Genomic DNA, 24,959 nt, shown 5'->3' with positions numbered 1-24,959 from the left:
CCACACAGTATGCCCGACACGCACATCACATCTGTCCAATCGAAGACATTCCTGCTGGTCCGATGGCTCCGTCAAACCAGGTTTTGTCATTCTTTTGCATACCAGCTCTGAAAGATTTCACGTCTGTGACATGGGCTTCGTGGCTAACTGGTCGCGAGCATATGTGGAGAGGCTTCATTGGGTCCTGTTTGCTATCGATTTTAAACTTAATGTTCAGGATGTTATGTCTCAAAGACGAACTGAACATCTCGCATTCAAGTGGATAGTGCTCGCGGTTGTATAAGTCAACTGATGCGTTGGCCCTTCCCGACGGTACTTGTCTTGAGACTCTCTCATGCGACGCCTGGAAACAGTTTTCGCTGCCATTGGTCTGTGCTTCGGAGGCGCTGTGGAAAACAAGGAAGCCTTTCAACTCATCTGCTGTACTCGATAGACGCGGGAGAGATCGCCATGCACTTTTTCATACGTCCTGGACATGTTCATTGCGCTGCTGAAGAACTACTTTCGAGTATTGGTGTTGCATGCGGTTGTTTATGGCTAGAGAACCAAGTTTTCTATAGTCCCTCAGGCAGTGCGTGTTTGCGTATATCGCTGCGTCCGCATTTATGTATGTATATGCCTCTAGTCGCGCACGTGTGCGTGAACTTTCGTGCAGATGCGGATATTCTCGTGTGTCCGTGTACATGTGTCTATGGACGTAAAGTTGTGTAAATGCATATACATGTTTTGGGCAAATATGTGTACATGGTTTGCCTCCCAGAAACGCACCAAATCTCCTTGCAGGTCACAAAAAGCTCTGCGCTTTTGGGCTTGAGTGAACCAGCGGTGCTGGGTCATTCTATTCGAAGAAAGGTCGCAGAAACTTCGGTTCAGATTTCACCTATAATAGTCTGTGCCAGAGCACAGAACAGCACTGCATTTTACCACAGATATCCTTAGCACTTGGTTTCGACATGTTTGCCGTATTCGGTGGCAAGCGGCAAATCCTGCAAAGGTTACCCTTCGCATGATGTTTGCCAAGTCCGTGGCATGCTGTCAGAAAGGGCCATGAGTGCATAGCAACTCACCATATGTCGTCGGCAGTGGTCTTGGGGATTGAGTTTTCAGGGCAGACAGATGCGGGATGTGCGTTTGCCTGGTCACCAGAACGATGTCGGCTGGCTGAGCGCATCGCACAATTCACTCCTGGGCCTCCTGAGTGATGGTGCTCTTCGGGATTCTCCAATGTTGTGTGCGTTCCGAGGATCAGTCGTCGACCGATTCCTTGTGGAGCGACCCATCTTCGTATGGAAGCCTCTGGCTTAGCCCGCTGAATCGCTCCACCACGGCTTTAGAGCTGCACTCGTAAATGAGACTTCGCCATACATTTACCGTGAAAGGCTCTCAATTCTGGCATCGACATCTCCTCGTCGGACTACTTGAGCAGGCTGGCAGCATATTCCATAGTTCCTGGTCTCGAAAACTATACGCTGGAACCTGAGTTCCGCTCTGGGCGTGCAAAGTCTCGGCAATCTCAGTTATTGTGAAAGGGCCACCAACCAGAACCCGTTTCCTTCGACATACATGATTGAGCGCATAGACACGGAGCTCTCCAGTGACATCACTTGTTCTTCAGTGGTGGCTGCATGGTCGCCGCGAGCACTCGATGCCACATACGGGAGCTGAGATCCACACGATTTCGCCCTCTGCTGATAATTTCTTTCATCGGTATCATGACGTGGTGTGTATTCACCGTCCCGCATGTAAAGCCAGTAAATCCAGCCATAGCTCCGTGTACTGCGCTCTGCGCCAGCAACGTGCACATAATGTTGTCAGTCGCCACGGCGGGAACTGATCTGATCTCGTAGGTCGGATCCAAGAATTTCAGGTTGACCTCAATTCCTCGGAGGCTGAACCAACTGTTGATCCTCTCGGCCAACCACAGCCCCACATTTTGCATCTTAATATTCCCGCTCGCGTCAACTTCCTTCTTCTCTTCTTGAGCATTCTGAGTATACTGCAGTCCCGCTCCTTCCGCAATCACAATGACGCAGTATTTCTTGTGCCGAAGCAGATTTTCGATATGCACAAGCAAGCCGTGAGGCCCATCCAGGTCGAAGTCGATCTCAGGTATGAGGCAGACGTCAACGTCACCGGCCGCCAGCGTAGCCATCATAGAGATATAGCCCGAGTTTCGTCCCATAAGACGCACGAGTCCAATTCCATTGTATCCGGAGGTGGCCTCTACGTAAGCAGCCCGAATAGCGCGCTGCGCTTCCTGGACAGCAGTAACAAATCCGAAGCTGTGGTCGATGATTGCAATATCATTATCAATTGTCTTCGGGATGCCAACGACGGAAACCATGAGTCTCCGCCGGATGCATTCTTCAAAGATCTTGTATGCGCCTCGATGCGTGCCATCCCCGCCGATAATATACACCTGATTGAAACCCCTGGAAGCAATCGAGTCGACAATCAGCCCTAAGTCGAAGCCGCCTCTTGTGGTGCCCAGAACGCTGCCACCACGATGTTGTATTCCCTTCAGGTACACGTCGTTCAAGAGAATGGTATCGAGCTCGGCAGTGTAAAAGCCACGGTAGCCCATTTGTACACCGTGAACCTCCTTCACGCCATAGATGTTGCGTAGCGATTGGTAAATTTCTTTCACTACCGTATTAATACCGGGGCAAAGGCCACCACAAGTAACAATAGCTGCGCGAACCGTTTGCGGATGAAATGCAAGAAACTCCCGTGGACCAGAACGCATATATTCGCGTGATGGAGACGGTTCACCCCATCTGGTCACAATGTCCACGAGCACAGTCTCATCGTCGGGTATGAATGACCTTCCAAGAGAGTGCGTCTCCGTCGCCGTCAAAAGGGGCGAAGGGAAGCGCCCTATATGTTCAAAGAACTGTCGCAAGTGCGGGACGCCAAACTTACCGACAGGCTCACCTCCGAGCAGGTTTTCTCGTGGGGACAAAATCCTTGTGTAAGGGTGGAGCTCATCATCTGCAGAATTAGACGGCACCCGGGCAGGCAGGCTCATCGTGAGTAAAGGCTACGCAAGAGTACCCAGGAACAGCGCTCCGAAGTGCCGTCTGTCCGGCTGCATTACACGCGCACCGGCATCAGTTGCGATCCTCCAGCGGAGGCGTGCAGCTTTTCTGGATCGAGCGGATCCGGCGGCTGTGCGCTGCAGGGCGTCCCGTTGTCACGCAACGTCGCACGGCTCGCCGGGTTGCATCGCGCGCGATCTGAGCGATGGATCCGCACGCGCTTCGTGCAGTGTCTGTTGCGCAGCTTTGCTATGCGCTGGATACGGTGCCTCTTTGGAGTTTCTGCTTTCATATTACAGACGAACGAAGGGCAGTGAGACGTTTGCTGCAAGTTCTCGACGAGCTTTGTACGTTATGCAGGACGAATCCTAATCATTGCAACGGTGCACGATACGCTTGGTTTACCAGGGGAGACGGCTGTGCGTGCATATTCTTCGGGAAAGCGTGCCTTGAACGTACACGCTCTATGCGCTGACACGAGAAGTAATGGCACCTACGAGTGAGCGCGCTCCGGTTCGTAAGGCTTGTAAGGCCGCGAAGCTGCATAGAAGCAGGCGAGCTGTGGGTGCGTTCAACACCAGCGGTAGCACAGATGAAATGCTCAGGCCGTGCTTTCTCAGTAGTTTTATCGGCAGTCGTGTTAAATATTTAGATGAAAAGTTTAAGAAAAAATGAACCTTGCTTTCCGCGAGATGGAAAACCTTTTGACGGCCTCGTTCCTATCTCGGTGCTTTCCGGTTAGTTTTGGAATACCTGTCTCGGAAAGCATTGCGAGCAGCGGTCAAAAAGCTTCTGCACGCTTTGAAAATATACATTCGTAGAAATCTGGTTTGAGTCGATACATGCTCGCCATTCCAGGCATGGGATGAAGTTTACAGGGAGCGCGAGCCTGTCACTCGGAGAGCGAAATGAAAAAAATCATCGCTAGAATTGAGCAATTGGCTGATCCGCGCCCTCGACGGACAGCTGCCTGAGAATGCCTTCAAGCGCTGCCGTATGGTGCTGTCCGTACTGGTGCCCACCAGGCCGTGCGCAACCTTCATGACCGTCTCCGACATTCCCAAAGCCTCACCCAAGGGCCACGCCCCATTCCTTGCTGTTCCCGCCTAATCTAAGCTGAATCACACTCTCCATGTCCGTTGAATAATGCAACCTGTTCTTCAACAAAATCCTTCCGAGACCATCACTGAAAGGTTTTTGTCTTTGACGTAGCTGCAACCGCAACTCCGTCACGTCGCAGCTGCCAGAGCAGGTGAGGCGCAGCGCAGCAGCGTTTCAGACCTGGATAAGCTGCACAGGTGCATTCCTCGAACGCCAAGGCAAGCTCATCAAGAGATGATGCATATAAGGTGGGCGGTACCCACAGAATGACCTCCGCGATCTCCGCTCATGTGTGCGCAAGCTCTCTTCGGCTTCGTGGAATTTTGCTTGACGCTTCTGTGAACTATGCCTGACCGCTGTGCACCCTACCCGATATCCTCATCGTCGATGTGGACTCTACAGACCTTCGAGCTCCACCCAATAAGGACGCCTCTAACACTAGCACCAGCACTGGCATCCGTACTGCTCCGCAGGTGCTGGACACCTTGGCATGAGCGCCGCCAGCAATCGCCCGCCGCCGGGAACGCGGCCGGCCGCATGCGCGGCGGCTCCCATCACGCGCGCTGCAGCAACTGTCGCTGGGATTGCGTTGGAGCCAGCTATCTTCTAGCGAGAACGAAGCAATGAGTTCCACTCGTATCCCTGCTTCGGCAGCTAAGAAAGTCGCGAACGTCGCGGAAGTTTGTAACGTTGGGAAGGAAGACGCGTACAGGATTCTCCAGCAGGTACATATGGACGAGGAAGTGGCTGTTGAAAAGTTTCTCACGGGCAAGGTCGACGTATGGCACGAGGTTGGCGACAAGAAGAGACGTCCCGGGAGCCAGACAAAAAACAACAATAACAATCGATCGGTGCCCCTTACCGGTGGTGCACCCAGGAAGGTGCACCAGGGGCGGGGAGTGCCCAACACGGAGGGCGCGCAGGTGCGTCAGCAGAATAGTCGAGCCTCGAGCGCTGCTGCTGAACCAGACTCAAAAATCAAGCCGAGACGCCCCGGTCCGTCGAGACCAAAAGGTGGCGCTAAATCAGGGAAGCCGTTTCCTGAACGCAAGGCAAACGCTAGCGCCAGGAACGGGGAGCGCTCGAAGCAGACCGCTGCTAAAGAGGAAGCGGACAACGCACCAGCTCCGACGAAGGCTGCGGGGCTCGCCCCACCGAAACCAGCGGGCCCTACCTGGGCGGATCGTTTGAAGGCGAAGAAAGTGCAAGAAGTAACAGCACCCACTGAGAATAATCAGCCCGTGGATGCTGGTGCGAATTCGAGTCTCGAGCCTAGCACGGCGCCTACTGGCTCGTCGCTCGAGTCTCACAAAGCGCAGTACACTGCCTCGAGTTCTGCGGTAGCGACATCAGCGGAGACCGGAGCGGAGACAGTGAGTCACGGACGCATGGTATCGACTGAAAGCCGGGCTAATGCTCCGCCTGTATCGAATATGCCGACTATAGAGAAGCATTACCCGAATGAAGAGCACCATCTGAGCATGAGCTTTAGCAACATGGCGGTGAACGGGCAGCCTCTGCCCAACCAATCATTGGACAGTACGGAAAGCGGTGTTGCACAAGGGAGCCGGCCATTAGAGCCCTCGAGGCAAGTTCCGTACGATGGGGCCGAAAGACTGCCGTCGGGCCTGCAGCCCCCTGCAACAATTTCTGCTGCGCAGAGCAAGTCCTTGCAGGTTGAATCAAATGCAAAACTCAGCACGCCAGAATCATGGTCGATGGCACCAAACCCGAACGCAGTTCGCAGCCAACCACGCGAGAATGCGCGGTTAGAGAACCAGCAGTCGGGTTCTGAAACCGCTGCGAACACATCGAATGAGAATAACAGCGGACAAACTTACTCGGCGCCTGCGGAGCACATTCAGTCACCACAACATTATCCGGCACAAGTGAACGGTGTACCCCCTAACTATTACGGATACTACCCCTACGGAGTGCCGGGCCATGTTCCAAATTATGGCCTCCAGGGCTATCCGTATTACCAGCCGTATGGTGGCTACACCGACACAGCATACCCCCCGAAAGCAGCGCCGAATATGACAAACCAAAACCTTTCATATGCTGCCGGTCCTGGTGAACCGAAACTGAGTACGATGCCCCATGCGCAACCGGCATCAATGGGCAGCTCGGGAGCAGCACCCACGCACAGCACTGGCTACAACCAAACTGAGTTGTATTACGGTAGCGGTGCGTATCCCCAGCAGTACGCCGCTGCGTATGGCATTTCATCAGGAGGCCTAGGGGTCGGCGTCCCCAATGAGCAGACTCGTAGCGTCCGACGCAATCGCAACCCAGACTTCTACCCAGCGAGTGGAAGCATGTCCGTAGGAGGCAACTACGGCAGTGGATTCGGTTCATTTTACGGGACATCTCACCAGGCAGCCGCGTCGCAACCATATGGAGGAATGATGTATAACGCCCAGGGCTACGGAAACCAGTCTTTCGGCGGTTCCGGTTATACTGGACAGGCGTTTGCTGGTCAACCGTATGCCACACAACCATATGGCAGCCAGCAATACCCTGTATGGCAGGGCCAGCGTGCCGCCGGCGGGGGCATGCAGTCACCCTTTAACACTGGAGGCACTGGGAATGTTCCGGGAGCGCTGCCAGGCCAGGCATCCGGCACGTATCCATCGTACTGAGAGCACCGATGCGAGCGATGTGCTTTATTCTCACAGAGCACCACCTCGACCGCTCGATGATCATCTTAAGAAACTTGGATTTGTGTCCGCGCGACTTGACGCTGCAACGAGAAACCTAAAACCTTTGATGTCTCGACAAGGTCGATACGTCTCTTCTGGATGCCCGTCCGGTAACCGACGAGCAAATTATCTTTCCCAGCTTTCGAAAAGTTTCATGTGCGAAGCTCGGCGTGCTTTGACGGTGTGAGTCCTTGCCATGTGCGCTGCATATTGCGGACCGGTTCGCATCAAAGAGCGCTCTGGATGCGAATGCGTACCTAAATGCGGCAACACGGAATACAGCACGTAGCTTCCACAACTTGCGCATAAGACGACGAACCGGAACGCATTGACTTGAAGGAAATCGACCTCGGATACTAGAGTTTTTCAACTCAACTGTATTCCTGCCGCACTGTGTATGATCGAATGCTGTTTGCGGTCTAGGGCGGGGGCCAGAAATCACGATGCCATGTACCCGATAGATCGTAGGCGAATCGCCTGTGCGATACATATTCTTTCCTGAACAGTGCATGGAGGACTGCGTTCCTCCTCCAGGTCGGTCGTACAACAGTACTCAGATGGTTGACGAACACTGACCGAAAGAAGTAGATGCACTCTGCGTCAAACATCGATATTCTCAGAGAATGCGCGCGATCAACGGTAGAAAACGGCCCGCTGACCACCTTTTACGAAAGACAAATGCGAAAATAGTAGTCGCTACGCGCGTCCCTGTTCCTTAAAAGCGTGTTCGAGTGGTCCTGAATACACGGGGTACAGTCGCAAAAAGAAAGTCTCAGTTCGTGCACGGCCATTTCCCACCGAGGTCACAGCTACTTCAGCGTTCGTGGAACGCCACTATCCGTATGGAGCACAGGGACCGGGACACGGACGTCGGTTTGCTTGTTCAGTCGATGAAACTTGCTTCGGACGAGGCGGCCGGAGCGTAAATGGGTATTCGCGGACAGTGCACCCGCTGGATGTACGATCGAGCTCGAAGAGAGCGAGGATGTCATCATCTGCTCCAGACGGAGTGGACTTTATTTGCGGCCTCAGATTCACTAGTGGAGAAGGCTCATCGACCAACAGCAGCCACTTGATCGAATCATGGAAGATTTCGCCCCGACGTCGGGCGACGTCCTTCTGCTGGACACCGTGGCATTTCACCATTCCCCTTGCGTTCGGGCTTTTGCCGATCCTGTCGAGGTATAGTGCTGCTTTTCATTCCTCTGTGCTCTACTTGATTCAACCTCATCAAAAGAATGTTTTCCATTGTGAAACGTATGATGTCGCTCCAGTGGGGTCATCGCTGAAGCTTCCGGCACACGTTGACACACGGGCGCATGGTGTCTTACTTTCGCGAGTCCTAGCTTTTGCGGGAAGGTCCTCACCTAAACGAATGAACAATCGCTATGATTTTGAAGAAACAGAGAATCCAAGGGAATGGTATGGATGTGGAAGTCGGGGATCCTGAGTTCCGTCATTGCTGGATTCGACGCAGCCAGAACGAAAAATGCCTCCTCTCGCCGACCATCGAGCGAAGAAGAGCAAGTGGCGAAGAAGGAGAAGAAGGAGATAGGCGAGGGACGGTGTTTGTCGAGTGGAACGATGACGAGACTGTAGCGGAACAGAGGGCACGAGTACTAAGAACCCTCGGTGTGATGAGATCAGGGATCGGCAGTAAACGCATGGAGCTCGTAAGCCGAGACTTGAACGCTGCTACCAATATCAGACGATGCGTTGTGCTGAAGACGAGACCCGAGCAGCTGACACGATCCAACGCTATGTGGCAACTGCTGAGGCTCGAAGTGTGCGTGAATCAACTGGAACCGATTGCAGGCGGCGGGTCAAAAAAGGCTGGGAGGCGTCCGCATGTGGGTATATATTTACCCTCAATGGCCGGGAAGCATGTCTCGTGTTACTGATTATATAAAAAGTGTTCAGCTTTTGGCCGGAAAAGGTAAACTCTAATCAACTCACTGCTAAAATTCGGATTAAAATCTAAGCATGGCACACGGTCAACAGTGAAAAACGCACTTATGCCGGCCAAGAATTGTTCGAGAACTTCAGGGACGTGCTCGTCCTGCGCCATTATGATCAAAGGTTTTCTCCCCATTTGCAAGCTTGCTCGCGATATTCGGACAAGTACGTGCACAAGCGCGCGGGAAGCTAACTCTTCGTAAACCAGATCTGAACATAAAATGACTTCAGGAGCGCCATACACGGCCAGTACACGCTCCAAATGTTCCTTCGATTCCCAGTGAAGTACTTCTGCCGCGAGCTTCGAGTCAACTGCTCGTTTCACCCTAAGTTGATTATTATACGCTATGTAGGCCTCCACTGTACGGTTTAAGTTGCTTTTCAGGAGGAATATCACATCGTCCCGGTCTGTGGATACAGTTAGCTTTGCCCCGAGGCAGTAGGCTACTGAGGATACTAAGCCGATACCAGCTCCGAGCTCAAGACATAACTTGTTACACACGAGGTAAGGCCGCCTTTCCAACCACTTCGCTAGTACTAGGCTAGCATCCCAGGCGGTCCAGCCAGTGGCAGCGCTGTCGCACAAACGATTCGGTTCTTCTGGAGGTGTAATATCTCGACACAGGCGCTTTTCGTTAAGAGCATAACCGACGATTCGGAAATCGCTGGGATGTGGACCGTGCGACGCCAGAGTTCCTGACGTTACTGGTGCTCCGCAGCTCAAGTTTTTCACTACAGTTGCTCCACCAGAGGCTTCGCAGCTTCTAAACTTTTTCTTGACGTAACTCCCAGACGGTGCCTGTTGGAGAAAAATTTTCAATTTTCCGAAGTATTCGTCGGTATGAATATTTATTTCATAAACCAGATCATCGGAAAAGCGCTCCCTCCACGACTTGCAAGAACGTCTCCACGATTCCATGAGCGAAACCTAAATCTAATTGTTTCGTACTGCTTGCTGCACAATGGCAAACGTTCGTGACTGGAGAGGGGACGAGCTGTCTCTAACCTCGTTCTATTATTCTATTCCCCGGGTGACAAGAACTTGGCTGACTGCTGCCACTTTATTCACCCTTGCCTGTGGTCTGGGTTTCGTTCCGTTTGGGGCGGTACTTCTTGACTGGGATCGGGTCCTTCGAAAGTACGAGATCTGGCGGCCGTTGACAGCGTCATTTCTTCTGGGGCCGCTCGGCTTGAATTTCCTGTTCGATCTAGTGTTTCTTTATCGCTTCTCAAAATCCCTCGAAACCGGAGTCTTCATGGGCTCTTCCGCTGAGTACACTTGGATGTTGGTAGTAATCGAGTTTTTCTTGTGTTTGGCCTCAATGGTCTTGGTACCACTTCCGATTCTCGGCAGATGTTTAATGATGGCCATAATGCATGTATGGTCGCGAAAGTTTCCACGTGAACGAGTTCATGTCTTTGTCTTTGCCGTCCCCGCTGCGTACCTTTCTTTCGCGCTTTTGGCAATTAATACGCTGCTCGCAGGACGGCTCGATATCCCAGGCATCGTTGGCGTGCTCAGTGGTCACCTCTTCTACTTCTTGGATGCGATATATCCATCGCTTCATGGACACCAAAGAGCGGGAATCACCAAAACGCCCAGTTGGATGTACCGACTGTTTGGAGAACGTCCACGCAACCAACCTCGCAATCAGAGAAACGAAATAACTCAGCCCCGCAGCGCTTCCATTCTTTCACAAATACGGGGGCATCACTGGGGTACTGGCCAAAGACTTGGCTCTGCTGAGGATATAGATTCATGAGAGAAATTACTTTCTGGTTTTGCGGTCTTAAAACAATTCTCGTTCCACTATGTTACGGTTCAGTCTGACGAAGGCCATGCCCCCTTTCTAGAACGGCGACGGCTTTGTTCGCATTTCAGCGCTTCTCTGGGCCGCGGCCATGACCGCGCCGATGACAGTTGCACGGAAGCTGTTTGCCTCTAGAGCGCGAGACGCTGCTATTGTTGTTCCACCCGGTGATTCAACGCGGTTACGGAGCTCTGCGAGATGCATGTTTTCGTTTTCCATGGCCATCTTCGCTGATCCGTACACTGTTTGGACAGCCAGTTTCTTTGCAATGTCACGTGGGAGCCCCGCACAAACGCCTCCGTCAGCGAGCGCCTCCATGAACATAAAAACGTATGCCGGTCCGGAGCCACTCACTCCCGTAACTGCATCGAGCAGCTTCTCTGGAACACGGACAGTCAGTCCAACGGCTCCAAATATTGCCTCCACGATATTCGCATGGTTTGCGAGTGAAGCGTTCTTTCCGAGAGCATAGGCGGAGCCTGCGGCGCCGACGAGGCACGGGGTGTTGGGCATGACTCGGACGACCGCCACACCGTCCGGCACGAGGTCCTCCAAAGCTTGTAAAGGCACTCCAGCGCAGATTGACACAAGGAGTTGGCTCTGCTTGATCAGGTCGTGAACATCGCGTAGTACCTCAGGTACCGTGTCCGGTTTGACGGCAAGCAAAATCACAGAGGCTTTTTCAACTACCTTTCGACCGTTTGCAGTGGCGTTGACGCCGAGACCTCGCATTACTTCCAGACGAGACTCAGCGACGTCGCTTACCCATACATCGGAGCTCTGCACAACCTTTTTGTCCAACAGCCCACGGAGTATGGCTTCACACATGGCACCTCCGCCAAGAAAACCTATTCTTAGGGGCTCCATTTTGACTTTCGGGCTAATGAGAACTCCAATCTTCCATGGCCGTAAATCAGAGCCATCTGGACGCCACATTTCCGATCGTCGTTGACGCTTCTATGGCAACTTCTAGTTTCCTTAAGCTCGATCGCTTCGTTCTGCGTCAGTTTAATAACCCTGCTCACAGTGGGACGAGAATATTCTTTGAACCTCAGCTGTTCGAGGATAAGCTGAACGAGTATTACAGGGAACGACTCGCTCTAGAGCTAGAGTTCAGAGACAAACCTGCTCTCGTACAAGGGTACGCTGATTTCTGTAAGCATTTGTTCATCCCAAACTTTACAAACGCACGCGTTTCAGTTTGGAAGATAACACCCGAGAACGAAATTCTTTTGAGGACGAAATATGATGCCCGCACAGAGAAAGAGGTTCCGGTACTAATTCGATATTTTCCACTTGAAAAAATCGGTGGTTACGAAAGTTTGCCCGTTGCTCGCTATCTTGACATTATTCTGTATTCCCGAGAGCAGTGCATCAAAGAGGCGCTAGCGATGGCTGAAAAGCCACCGGAGGACCCTGCCCCGTGGCGCGTTGTGAGCATTAAAGCGCAGGATGAACCGTATGAGACTCCCATGCAACCAATAACTATTATGCGAAACGCAATCCTGACGGAAGGTGGTAGCAGTGTGCCTTTCGACAGGCAGTTGTACCTTCAAGCCGTTGAATTTTGGAGTTCACGGGCGATAGTAATGTGACTGCCAACTTTTCCATGCGCCACACTTGTAAGAAGTCCGGGATTCGTGCAGCAAGCGTGCGCTACGCTCCACATAAGTGGCGATTGCGACCGCTCATGGACGTGGCCTCTGAGGCCGATGCCCATGAGGGTAAGGCAAAGCCGTTCCGTCTCGTTGGGGCGTCTACCCTGGCATTTTAGGCGCTAATTTCGGTACTCACAACAGTTTGGTGCTCTACTGAGGAAGCAATATGAACGGTGTCTCTGTCTGGAAAATGTGGGTGGCGGGCGACAGGACGTGATGATATAGTGTGGAAAAATGATCGTTTTTCCGGATGCAAACACAAATCGCGCCACGGGAGATCCATAGTCAGTGTAAATCTTCCAGAGGTAAAAAAATGGACGGGGCCTCTTGTCGGGAGTCGCGCACGTTCAGCTTCGGACCCGAAGCGCGCGTGCAAATCTGATGTCGTCGATCCCGTTCCGGCTTTAAGAGTCTCCGTTCGCCCGCTTTACACGAAATGAATCTCCTCTCTTTCGTTGAACAGCGGTTTTGTGCAATACGCTCAAATCATTAATTCTCTGCATATGATTTGGTAATATACCAGCGCCAAGCGATATTCTGCATGAGACCTCGAGTGTGCCCTCGGTTCCAGTGACTACAGCAAATGCCTATGGCTGAGGTAAACGCGCCAGGAAAGCTCACGAAATCCCCACAGTCCGGTTCGACGCGCGTGAGCAGATATCTGAACGAGATGCCTCGCTTTTTAGTATCTGAGTTGGCTGACAGTAGCTACCTTGGAGGGTAGGGCTACCATGCCAAGATAAGTCTCAGGTAATTCAATCCGGCACCATGTGCTCCTAGAGCAAAAAAGCATCTCGTGGAGCTCTTGCCAGGGAATTCCGTGAATCATTGCTTGCGATCGCTCGGGGGAAAAGCGCAGGGGATGCTTCAATCCGTCACGACTCGAAACAATACTGATTCGAGGGTATTGATTGGAAACCGCATCGCGCCCGAGAGAAGTTTCGCGAAAGTTACTGAGCATGAGGCCCACCACGCGTACGTGCTATGTAATTTACACGGAACCCCCCGGGCAGCAGATTAATCCAGTATACCCGTTCGCAGTTTACCATTAATTTCTGTCTTTGGTGCCTTCGCGTTGCGCGGATCCATCGCTGGAACGATCCAGGCCCCATTTTCGACGAAAGAAATGGGCCCAAGCTTGTGTAACGTCGTGATGATTAGAAAAGGGAAGCCGTCTCCTCCAAAGATGATAGCAGCTACCGCGCATCCATAGGGCATCTCGTTCAAGCCTTCGATTTTAGACCCAGGTAACTACAAAAAGGATTATGTTCCCGAACTCACGACTATACTCGAAAGTTCGTGCCACTCACCGTTACCGCAAACGACGGCCTTGGCGGGCTTTTACCGCTATCGCTTCCATTTCCCCTCTCGCCTCTGGCTTTGAATACGCCGGTTGCTCATGTCTCTCCAGCCCCATGGTCACCAGCCGAAGGATACTGATCGTAGCGTTGAAGTCTCTGTTTCGCGGCTTCTCGCTGTTGTAGACCCGTTTTATGCACTGGCGCGAGTCACGATCTGAGCTTCGTTTACCATTTGCATCCTCTTTCTGCACGGCCTCGGGGTGCACTCCCCAGCCGTTACACTTGGACCTGGTCAGGTGTTCCCATGTGCATCCACCAGTCCTCCACCGCCTCTGAGCGCCACTGTGTGGCGCGTAAACGCTTGACCCATCCCTCGGTACATGCGCTTTACCGTTCCGGAAGGCTCCGCCCGATGCCGTCCTCCGTTTCCGCGCGCTGCGCCATGCCCAATGATCACAGGCCTCTCCCGGGTGATTTCCTCAGCGAGTACTCTGTTCGCTGCACATTTGTGTGCGCGCTGTCGGATTCGAGTACTCGGACCCCGCCTCCTTGCCCGCTCTTCGTTTTTCTGCCAATTCTTCGCACAAAAAGTGCCGATGAGCTTGACGCGAATCGAGACACCTTGCCAACTCGTGGGTGTCGAGCCCGCATGTACTGTTTATTAGCGACGATGCGGCCAAGACGTCTGAGACTCACGCCGGGCTCGCTCGCAGGCGGCAGGCCTATCTTCGCCTCGGCGCCCTCGTATTTGAGGAATATTCGACCAAGGTTTAGAAACTGGCTGCTGATACCGGTTGCTCCCAGAAGCAGCGTCCGGGGTCGTCGTCGACGTCTCGCTGACCGTGATGTCCACGACATTCAGCACCAAAGAGTCGAAGGAGTGCTCAGAAACGAGGACCCGGAATCTCCAACATACCTATGAGTTCGTAGAACATTACTGATGCGCTTCGAATGCCGAAGCTGTACGTCTGAACAAAAGTTCAGAAGCAAATCGAACGACGGCCACAGAGAAAGCAGTTTAGTGTTCTCTTTATAAATCTGACATGGACTAATGGTCTATAAACTCAACTGTATTCCTGCCGCACTGTGTATGATCGAATGCTGTTTGCGGTCTAGGGCGGGGGCCAGAAATCACGATGCCATGTACCCGATAGATCGTAGGCGAATCGCCTGTGCGATACATATTCTTTCCTGAACAGTGCATGGAGGACTGCGTTCCTCCTCCAGGTCGGTCGTACAACAGTACTCAGATGGTTGACGAACACTGGCCGAAAGAAGTAGATGCACTCTGCGTCAAACATCGATATTCTCAGAGAATGCGCGCGATCAACGGTAGAAAACGGCCCGTTGACACCTTTTACGAAAGACAAATGCGAAAATAGTAGTCGCTACGCGCGTCCCTGTTCCTTAAAAGCGTGTTCGAGTGGTCCTGAATACACGGGGTACAGTCGCAAAAAGAAAGTCTCAGTTCGTGCACGGCCATTTCCCACCGAGGTCACAGCTACTTCAGCGTTCGTGGAACGCCACTATCCGTATGGAGCACAGGGACCGGGACACGGACGTCGGTTTGCTTGTTCAGTCGATGAAACTTGCTTCGGACGAGGCGGCCGGAGCGTAAATGGGTATTCGCGGACAGTGCACCCGCTGGATGTACGATCGAGCTCGAAGAGAGCGAGGATGTCATCATCTGCTCCAGACGGAGTGGACTTTATTTGCGGCCTCAGATTCACTAGTGGAGAAGGCTCATCGACCAACAGCAGCCACTTGATCGAATCATGGAAGATTTCGCCCCGACGTCGGGCGACGTCCTTCTGCTGGACACCGTGGCATTTCACCATTCCCCTTGCGTTCGGGCTTTTGCCGATCCTGTCGAGGTATAGTGCTGCTTTTCATTCCTCTGTGCTCTACTTGATTCAACCTCATCAAAAGAATGTTTTCCATTGTGAAACGTATGATGTCGCTCCAGTGGGGTCATCGCTGAAGCTTCCGGCACACGTTGACACACGGGCGCATGGTGTCTTACTTTCGCGAGTCCTAGCTTTTGCGGGAAGGTCCTCACCTAAACGAATGAACAATCGCTATGATTTTGAAGAAACAGAGAATCCAAGGGAATGGTATGGATGTGGAAGTCGGGGATCCTGAGTTCCGTCATTGCTGGATTCGACGCAGCCAGAACGAGAAATGCCTCCTCTCGCCGACCATCGAGCGAAGAAGAGCAAGTGGCGAAGAAGGAGAAGAAGGAGATAGGCGAGGGACGGTGTTTGTCGAGTGGAACGATGACGAGACTGTAGCGGAACAGAGGGCACGAGTACTAAGAACCCTCGGTGTGATGAGATCAGGGATCGGCAGTAAACGCATGGAGCTCGTAAGCCGAGACTTGAACGCTGCTACCAATATCAGACGATGCGTTGTGCTGAAGACGAGACCCGAGCAGCTGACACGATCCAACGCTATGTGGCAACTGCTGAGGCTCGAAGTGTGCGTGAATCAACTGGAACCGATTGCAGGCGGCGGGTCAAAAAAGGATAATAAGCTTCTGCGAGTGGATATTCTTTTACCGCACACAATTGCGAATCTTTTTTTCTGCTTAACATATGTATATGCCGCAAACTTCAAAATTGGCTCTAAGGCCGGTCTCGAAGCAGGCAATAAAAAAGCTCTGTGACGATGCTCGAGTGCCAGTAAAAACGTTGCACTACGACGTCTGAAATTTCTCGTTTCTGAGGATTGTTTATACTGAAGTGTTTCGACAATATATCCAGGTTTGTGAACCGACATATTCGTTCCAGTAACAATGTAAAGTCCCTCAGCCGCGAACAGGATATCGAAACGCTTTTTCTTGGACCAAGAGTGCTTCAACCTCAAAATGCCGCAAGCGAACTGCATGCGTGGAACGAACTGCTCGGGTGGCGACTCAAAACCCGTTTGTAGTGTCCGATGAGGAGCGAATTCCTACTTTCCGTCAAAAATGATGACGCATGTATGGTTTTGGTGGTGACTGGGTGCCTCGTACCTCTCTTAAGAAGCTTACCAAATCCCGCCGACGCGAAGAGCATCATCACCTATAGAGAGAATGCGTCAGCGCTGAAACATGCAGCACCTAGCATCGTGGGATTTTTGATTTTATGTGCATTTAGTTCGGACCCGGATAGATCTAGATCCATTCCTTTTCATCCTGTCTTCTGGGCGTACAGGTGTACGTCGAATCAACGGTCATTGCGACCTGTTGAGATATCCAGAACGAAATTTTCCAGAGGAGACTTGCATTTGCACACATTCGAAATAGCGATTCGGGTTCATGTACCTTTGAGCATCGTCATACCTGTACAGGACACGGTTCCCGGAAACAAACCGAAGCCGGACGCAGAATCCAGGTTGCTCTTCTGCTCAGCTGATGAGGTGCAAAGCAATCGCATTTGCACCTTCAGCTCTATGCTCAGGCCGTTTTCGCTGTTGCCGGGACTTTTCCAGGCCGAGGCACGCCAGCTTTTGCCGCTGCTGCGGCGACAGCGCCTCGTGCTCTTGCTGCAACGTTTTCAGCCAGGCTGCCAGTGTCGGCGGCCTCCTCTTCGGATTTCACGGTCGTTTCCTCCGACAACTGCTCGCGGAGAGGATCGCCCCTCACGATACGAATGATCTCCTCCCGGCCCAAGGTTTCTTTCTCCAGTAGGGCCGCTGCCACTCGATGGAGTTCCTTTTCATGAGTCAGCAGCACTTGCTTTGCCCGCTGGTAGCTTTCGTCCAAAAATCGTTTGACCTCCTTCTCCACCACGTGCAGAAGCTCCCCACATACCTCCCTCTGAATGTCGTAAGCCATGTTACCCAGCTTGGGACTCATACCAAAGCGGGTCACCATTGCCTCTGCCAGCTCTGTTGCCTGCTCTATATCAGACTCCGCCCCATTCGTGACATTTTCAGGTCCGAAAATCAGTTCCTCAGCAGCTCTGCCGCCCATGCACACGTCGAGTTTAGCAAGCATCTGTTTGCGTGACATAGACGTCATATCCTTTTCCGGGAGCTGCGCGACCATGCCGAGAGCGACGCCACGCGGCACAATGGTTGCCTTATGCACCGGCAGCGCGCCATCCGTGAAGAGCGCGACTAGCGCGTGCCCGCTTTCGTGGTAAGCAGTTAAACGACGGTTTTCCTCTGATATAACTGCGCTGCGTCTCTCGGCACCCATGATTATCTTGTCTTTGGCGAACTCAAAGTTCTCCATAGTAACGAGGGAAGCGCCTTCACGGGCCGCCTTCAAAGCTGCCATGTTCACCAGATTCGCTAGATCTGCGCCAGAAAATCCAGGCGTGCTCCGAGCAAGTATTTCGAGATTCACATCGTCCGCAAGCGGAATCTTCTCGGTGTGAAGGGTGAGGATCTCTTCTCGTCCACGAACGTCAGGGTTCGGAACGATAACATGGCGATCGAATCTGCCCGGACGAATCAACGCCTTGTCGAGCGATTCCGGGAAGTTCGTAGCTCCGATCACGATAATACCCTCAGAGGACGAAAATCCGTCGAGCTCAACAAGCAGCTGATTCAGGGTCATTTTCATATACATTTGATCTTTGGGGTTCCGCTTGCCGCCTATTGCGTCTATTTCGTCAATGAACACGATACAGGGAGCCCGCTTCTTAGCTGCGTTAAAGAGTTCCCGCACGCGGCGAGCGCCGACGCCTACGAACATTTCTTCAAATTCAGAGCCGGATGCGTAGAAAAACGGAACGCCAGCCTCGCCCGCAATCGCTCTCGCCAACAGTGTCTTGCCTGTTCCAGGTGGCCCGACTAGAAGCACGCCCTTGGGGAGTTTTCCGCCGAGGCGCGTAAACTTCTGTGGCGCCTTCAAATACTCGACTATCTCTATGAGTTCATCCTTCGCCTCGTCACAGCCTTTCACATCAGAGAACCGTCGCAGATTTTTGTTGCCTTCTTCGGGTAGCACCTCTTGCTGCATACTGATTCCTCGGGATAGGCCCCGCTCCTCCATAACTGCACCAACTCCTGACATTAGCAGAAATACAGTGCCAAGCGTGCGGATCGTTTTCCACAGTTGCGTCCTGAAGGTAGGCTCAGCAAGGGTGACGACAAGCGGTTCCTCGGTGCTGCCGGACGCTCCGCCGGAGGCACCTCCCATCAACGCTCGCGCTGAGGAGGGAGCTGTCGCACCGGCGCTCGTTGGGTGCGTGCCTTCACCGGCATACATTTGGAGAGGACTGTTAAAGTTGTCTGTGTAGCGCGCGGCAGTCGGAGGCTCGGCAGCGCCTCTGGGAAGGCGACCACTTTCCGAACTATTCCCAGTTCGAGAAAGGACACTTCCAGAGCCTGGAATATTTCGCAACACGGACTCGAGGCCACCGCCAGTTTTCGACCGCTCCTCCAGTTTTCCAACTCGTACAAGGGCTTTGATGTACTCGTACTTTGCCTCTTCTCCGAGAGCATACCTCCCGGATTCGATGCGTTGAATAACTTTCTCGGCACTTTGAACAGATCCTTCTCGGTTTAGCTGTTCTAAGAGTATCATCTGCTTTCTCCAATCTTCAGGGTACAAGTCTGCTTCTCGCTCCAGACGATAAAGCTGCCGCCGTAGCCCGAAAGAACCCAGACTTGGTGTGTAGTTCCGAAGCAGAACCCGCAAGCTCTGCGATGGCGCCCTCGCCCACCATACTCTTCCACAGCGTTGTGCTCCCCTAGACCTCAGCGCGGCGGAAAGTGCCGTCGAAACTCTAGGGAAACCTGCAGCAGACATGCGGCCTTTAATAACCGGCGTTCCAGCAAAAAGTATGTACGCACATCCAGACACACACGCCTGCGCACGTACGGAGATGAGCACGCTCGCCTGGCCTGGACGCATCCAGCGATCATCATGCTACCGGAGATTGGACACTGGCGCGCAGCGCGCAGCGCCCCGATGTCCAGTTCACAATCCAACGAGCTGCGCGCCAGTGCTACGACGGCTGCGCAACGCGCTGCATGGAGTACGTGCCGATGCATGCCCCGAGCGGGAAGCATTCGCTCCGCTCGAGTGAAACCCAGAAGTGGGATGTTCGTCTTCACAGAGGGTAATAGTATGGCCTGCGGTCCAACACTATATTCAGTAAAACGAGACATGCTTCCCGGCCATTGAGGGTAAATATATACCCACATGCGGACGCCTCCCAGCCTTTTTTGACCCGCCGCCTGCAATCGGTTCCAGTTGATTCACGTACACTTCGAGCCTCAGCAGTTGCCGCATAGCGTTGGATCGTGTCAGCTGCTCGGGTCTCGTCTCCAGCACAACGCATCGTCTGATATTGGTAGCAGCGTTCAAGTCTCGGCTTACGAGCTCCATGCGTTTACTGCCGATCCCTGATCTCATCACACCGACGGTTCTTAGTACTCGTGCCCTCTGTTCCGCTACAGTCTCGTCATCGTTCCACTCGACAAACACCGTCCCTCGCCTATCTCCGTTCTTCTCCTTCTTCGCCACTTGCTCTTCTTCGCTCGATGGTCGGCGAGAAGAGGCATTTTTCGTTCTGGCTGCGTCGAATCCAGCAATGACGGAACTCAGGATCCCCGACTTCCACATCCATACCATTCCCTTGGATTCTCTGTTTCTTCAAAATCATAGCGATTGTTCATTCGTTTAGGTGAGGACCTTCCCGCAAAAGCTAGGACTCGCGAAAGTAAGACACCATGCGCCCGTGTGTCAACGTGTGCCGGAAGCTTCAGCGATGACCCCACTGGAGCGACATCATACGTTTCACAATGGAAAACATTCTTTTGATGAGGTTGAATCAAGTAGAGCACAGAGGAATGAAAAGCAGCACTATACCTCGACAGGATCGGCAAAAGCCCGAACGCAAGGGGGATGGTGAAATGCCACGGTGTCCAGCAGAAGGACGTCGCCCGACGTCGGGGCGAAATCTTCCATGATTCGATCAAGTGGCTGGTGTTGGTCGATGAGCCTTCTCCACTAGTGAATCTGAGGCCGCAAATAAAGTCCACTCCGTCTGGAGCAGATGATGACATCCTCGCTCTCTTCGAGCTCGATCGTACATCCAGCGGGTGCACTGTCCGCGAATACCCATTTACGCTCCGGCCGCCTCGTCCGAAGCAAGTTTCATCGACTGAACAAGCAAACCGACGTCCGTGTCCCGGTCCCTGTGCTCCATACGGATAGTGGCGTTCCACGAACGCTGAAGTAGCTGTGACCTCGGTGGGAAATGGCCGTGCACGAACTGAGACTTTCTTTTTGCGACTGTACCCCGTGTATTCAGGACCACTCGAACACGCTTTTAAGGAACAGGGACGCGCGTAGCGACTACTATTTTCGCATTTGTCTTTCGTAAAAGGTGGTCAGCGGGCCGTTTTCTACCGTTGATCGCGCGCATTCTCTGAGAATATCGATGTTTGACGCAGAGTGCATCTACTTCTTTCGGTCAGTGTTCGTCAACCATCTGAGTACTGTTGTACGACCGACCTGGAGGAGGAACGCAGTCCTCCATGCACTGTTCAGGAAAGAATATGTATCGCACAGGCGATTCGCCTACGATCTATCGGGTACATGGCATCGTGATTTCTGGCCCCCGCCCTAGACCGCAAACAGCATTCGATCATACACAGTGCGGCAGGAATACAGTTGAGTTTATAGACCATTAGTCCATGTCAGATTTATAAAGAGAACACTAAACTGCTTTCTCTGTGGCCGTCGTTCGATTTGCTTCTGAACTTTTGTTCAGACGTACAGCTTCGGCATTCGAAGCGCATCAGTAATGTTCTACGAACTCATAGGTATGTTGGAGATTCCGGGTCCTCGTTTCTGAGCACTCCTTCGACTCTTTGGTGCTGAATGTCGTGGACATCACGGTCAGCGAGACGTCGACGACGACCCCGGACGCTGCTTCTGGGAGCAACCGGTATCAGCAGCCAGTTTCTAAACCTTGGTCGAATATTCCTCAAATACGAGGGCGCCGAGGCGAAGATAGGCCTGCCGCCTGCGAGCGAGCCCGGCGTGAGTCTCAGACGTCTTGGCCGCATCGTCGCTAATAAACAGTACATGCGGGCTCGACACCCACGAGTTGGCAAGGTGTCTCGATTCGCGTCAAGCTCATCGGCACTTTTTGTGCGAAGAATTGGCAGAAAAACGAAGAGCGGGCAAGGAGGCGGGGTCCGAGTACTCGAATCCGACAGCGCGCACACAAATGTGCAGCGAACAGAGTACTCGCTGAGGAAATCACCCGGGAGAGGCCTGTGATCATTGGGCATGGCGCAGCGCGCGGAAACGGAGGACGGCATCGGGCGGAGCCTTCCGGAACGGTAAAGCGCATGTACCGAGGGATGGGTCAAGCGTTTACGCGCCACACAGTGGCGCTCAGAGGCGGTGGAGGACTGGTGGATGCACATGGGAACACCTGACCAGGTCCAAGTGTAACGGCTGGGGAGTGCACCCCGAGGCCGTGCAGAAAGAGGATGCAAATGGTAAACGAAGCTCAGATCGTGACTCGCGCCAGTGCATAAAACGGGTCTACAACAGCGAGAAGCCGCGAAACAGAGACTTCAACGCTACGATCAGTATCCTTCGGCTGGTGACCATGGGGCTGGAGAGACATGAGCAACCGGCGTATTCAAAGCCAGAGGCGAGAGGGGAAATGGAAGCGATAGCGGTAAAAGCCCGCCAAGGCCGTCGTTTGCGGTAACGGTGAGTGGCACGAACTTTCGAGTATAGTCGTGAGTTCGGGAACATAGCCCGTGTTATGGCAACATGGGTGCACGCGGCGTACGGTGGCTCTGATGGCGTGTGCGCGCCGCTGAATCTTAGCTATAGGTCCGACTGTTGAATTCTTTGAGTTCTTTTCAGCACGGGGAAGTACCGCTGAGGCGCTATTAGTTTAGGGCGGACACTGGCGCACTTCTCTTTGTATTCCCGTGGCGTACAATATTGTCTTCTCTCAATTTGTTAGCGAGTTGAACGCCCTGCAGCGGCAACCTTTCTTAATCATGGCAGGGGACTCTGAGACGGGTACTGGAAGTAAGAGCACGAAACCTCTTGATGCTGGAGATATACAACTGCTCCGGTCTTACGGTCTCGGCCCTTACAGCAACAGAATCAAGCAGTTGGAGAAAGAGATAGAGGAGTGTACGAAAAATATTGACGAGCTTGTGGGCGTTCGCGAGCTTGACACGGGTCTAGCAGCCCCGAGTTCGTGGGATCTCGTTGCCGATAAACAGGCTATGCAAGAAGAGCAGCCCCTACAAGTGGCGCGTTGCACCAAAATCATCGATGAAGGAGCTGAGCGAGCAAAGTACGTCATTAACATCCGCCAGATTGCAAAGTACGTTGTGGGTCTCGGGGAGCGCGTTGCGCCCACGGACATTGAGGAGGGAATGCGTGTTGGCGTCGACCGTAACAAGTTCCAAATCCAGCTTCCTCTGCCGCCACGTATTGATCCCAGCGTTACAATGATGACCGTGGAAGAGAAACCTGACGTGACTTATGCAGATATTGGCGGTGTCAAAGAGCAGATTGAACGGATTCGGGAAGTTGTCGAATTACCTCTTCTGCATCCGGAAAGGTTCATTGAACTTGGCATCGATCCGCCGAAAGGAGTCTTGTTGTACGGCCCTCCTGGTACTGGAAAAACTCTCCTTGCTCGTGCAGTTGCGAACAGGACCGATGCGACGTTCATTCGAGTGATAGGATCTGAACTTGTGCAAAAGTATGTCGGAGAAGGCGCCCGCATGGTGCGTGAATTGTTTCAGTTGGCGCGCTCAAAAAGGGCTGCAATTGTATTCTTTGACGAAGTGGACGCGATTGGTGGAGCGCGATACGATGATGGGCAAGGAGGTGATAACGAAGTACAAAGAACAATGCTTGAGATTGTTAACCAGCTCGATGGATTCGATGCACGGGGAAATATCAAGGTTCTTATGGCTACAAACCGACCCGACACGCTGGACCCAGCACTTTTACGTCCTGGACGGCTCGATCGAAAGATTGAGTTCAGTTTGCCCGACCTAGAAGGCAGAACCTCGATACTACGCATTCACTCACGCAGCATGAATTGTGAACGAGGCATCCGGTTTGAACTTTTGGCGCGTCTGTGCCCAAACACGACCGGCGCGGATCTTCGCAGTGTCTGCACCGAGGCGGGAATGTTCGCCATTCGAGCTCGGAGGAAGACTGTCTGTGAGCAGGACTTTCTGGATGCGATCAATAAGGTCATCCGCGGTTACGCCAAGTTCAGCGCGACAGGGCGCTACATGGTATATAACTGAAATCTGTAGAATTCCCACCATATTTAAAAGGGGCACGATCACCTTGAGCCTGGACTAGAACTCGAGGCAAATTGAGACGATTCCAACATACACCCTCTTGCAGGAAGCAGAGATTCTAGTATCCCAAATCTGAGCGTTTTCCGAGGAGTAAAGACTTTCCTGAACAGCTGCATTCTTGGAAAGGCGCCAGCCATTGGCGCGGCGCTGCGAGACGTCGTTTACATTGTCCAAGTTATCCGCATGGATACTAGTCACTTGCGCATCTCGTCTGACGTCGTACAGCAAGCTTGGGAACTGCCAGCCGGTAGAAGCGTTCTGCAAGGAAGGCGCTATCAACCAGTGGAGTTCTTTGAGAACTCAACGTGCGCAGTTCTCGGCGTTGTCCCCAGCACTCTTGTTCCTTCCGCTAATAATTTTCCGTCTCCTTCCCTGTAGTTTCGGGACCTATCCCTTCGTCCGTCTTGCTTGCTTCTGGAGCTGCGACTTTCGAAGGATCTTTCCGCTTTTTAAGCGTTTCACTCAATCGTTGCTCGAGAAACTGCAGCGCGTTCGTCGGTCGTGGTTGCGAAGCGTACAGATCGCTGATCGCCTCGACCAGAAAAGCGTTCACGCCCTGTTCTTCGAGGTAAGCTTTGAACGCTTGCACCCTCTCGGGTGTATCCGCGCTACTCATGTCCTATGTAAAGTAACTCGCGTCGTGAGCACCGTTCGCGAAGTCACCGAGACAAAAAATGTTAAAAAGCTGGTCTGTAATGTTACCGCGAATCGCGGTGACCGCGTGCCCAGAACGCGAAACGATGAGCGGCCCGCATCGGTTATGCGATCATAGCTGGGATGGCGGAACGCGTACGGGCCCAGGCCCTGCGACAGTGCAGCGCGACGTGGCTGTAGAGTTCATATGCGATGCACGTAAAGTCATGGGAGCGTCGGAATACGGATACGCGGTAATATGGGATTATCCAGCTTCATTGTGGTCCACCAATCACCCAGGAGAAAAGGTTCCCATTATATACATCTGTGTAATGCTCCAGCCTTTCCGGTTCGCTGACCCGTGCTACACCAGCGACTCGCCCAGGGCGGATATCCAATGTCCGCCCACCTGACCACCGATTCGTATTCATCGCAACGCATCAGCTTCCCA

At 52.9% G+C, this 24,959-nt stretch overlaps 8 protein-coding genes across 8 annotated transcripts, besides 1 other annotated feature; 4 read left to right on the top strand and 4 right to left on the bottom strand.

The window, feature by feature from the left end:
- Positions 1 to 1,600: 1,600 nt before the first annotated feature.
- On the bottom strand, positions 1,601 to 3,028 carry CYME_CMI162C (pyrophosphate-fructose-6-phosphate 1-phosphotransferase; the record flags this gene model as incomplete). Its single annotated transcript, XM_005536272.1, has 1 exon — positions 1,601 to 3,028. The coding sequence occupies one exon, from the start codon at positions 3,026 to 3,028 to the stop codon at positions 1,601 to 1,603; it is 1,428 nt and encodes a 475-aa protein (XP_005536329.1).
- Positions 3,029 to 4,762: 1,734 nt separating this feature from the next.
- On the top strand, positions 4,763 to 6,781 carry CYME_CMI161C (hypothetical protein; the record flags this gene model as incomplete). The annotated part of the gene is made up of 1 exon (XM_005536271.1): positions 4,763 to 6,781. The coding sequence occupies one exon, from the start codon at positions 4,763 to 4,765 to the stop codon at positions 6,779 to 6,781; it is 2,019 nt and encodes a 672-aa protein (XP_005536328.1).
- A 1,954-nt stretch (positions 6,782 to 8,735) lies between these two features.
- CYME_CMI160C (hypothetical protein, conserved) lies at positions 8,736 to 9,716 on the bottom strand (the record flags this gene model as incomplete). The annotated part of the gene is made up of 1 exon (XM_005536270.1): positions 8,736 to 9,716. The coding sequence occupies one exon, from the start codon at positions 9,714 to 9,716 to the stop codon at positions 8,736 to 8,738; it is 981 nt and encodes a 326-aa protein (XP_005536327.1).
- A 43-nt stretch (positions 9,717 to 9,759) lies between these two features.
- On the top strand, positions 9,760 to 10,560 carry CYME_CMI159C (hypothetical protein, conserved; the record flags this gene model as incomplete). The annotated part of the gene is made up of 1 exon (XM_005536269.1): positions 9,760 to 10,560. One exon carries the CDS (start codon positions 9,760 to 9,762, stop codon positions 10,558 to 10,560), a length of 801 nt encoding a protein of 266 aa, XP_005536326.1.
- An 87-nt stretch (positions 10,561 to 10,647) lies between these two features.
- Positions 10,648 to 11,544, bottom strand: CYME_CMI158C (probable pyrroline-5-carboxylate reductase; the record flags this gene model as incomplete). The annotated part of the gene is made up of 1 exon (XM_005536268.1): positions 10,648 to 11,544. The coding sequence occupies one exon, from the start codon at positions 11,542 to 11,544 to the stop codon at positions 10,648 to 10,650; it is 897 nt and encodes a 298-aa protein (XP_005536325.1).
- CYME_CMI310C (hypothetical protein, conserved) lies at positions 11,511 to 12,203 on the top strand (the record flags this gene model as incomplete). Its single annotated transcript, XM_005536267.1, has 1 exon — positions 11,511 to 12,203. The coding sequence occupies one exon, from the start codon at positions 11,511 to 11,513 to the stop codon at positions 12,201 to 12,203; it is 693 nt and encodes a 230-aa protein (XP_005536324.1).
- A 4,800-nt stretch (positions 12,204 to 17,003) lies between these two features.
- CYME_CMI157C (ATP-dependent zinc protease) lies at positions 17,004 to 19,310 on the bottom strand (the record flags this gene model as incomplete). The annotated part of the gene is made up of 1 exon (XM_005536266.1): positions 17,004 to 19,310. One exon carries the CDS (start codon positions 19,308 to 19,310, stop codon positions 17,004 to 17,006), a length of 2,307 nt encoding a protein of 768 aa, XP_005536323.1.
- A 3,088-nt stretch (positions 19,311 to 22,398) lies between these two features.
- Positions 22,399 to 24,598: a sequence feature (possible transcribed region).
- CYME_CMI156C (26S proteasome ATP-dependent regulatory subunit) lies at positions 22,541 to 23,818 on the top strand (the record flags this gene model as incomplete). The annotated part of the gene is made up of 1 exon (XM_005536265.1): positions 22,541 to 23,818. One exon carries the CDS (start codon positions 22,541 to 22,543, stop codon positions 23,816 to 23,818), a length of 1,278 nt encoding a protein of 425 aa, XP_005536322.1.
- Positions 24,599 to 24,959: the final 361 nt, after the last annotated feature.

This window comes from Cyanidioschyzon merolae, chromosome 9 (genome assembly GCF_000091205.1).
Source record: "Cyanidioschyzon merolae strain 10D DNA, chromosome 9, complete genome".
In the NCBI taxonomy this organism is placed as follows: domain Eukaryota; phylum Rhodophyta; class Bangiophyceae; order Cyanidiales; family Cyanidiaceae; genus Cyanidioschyzon; species Cyanidioschyzon merolae.
The sequence above is the reverse complement of the archived record's forward strand: the minus strand, read 5'-3'. Positions and strand labels throughout refer to the sequence as shown.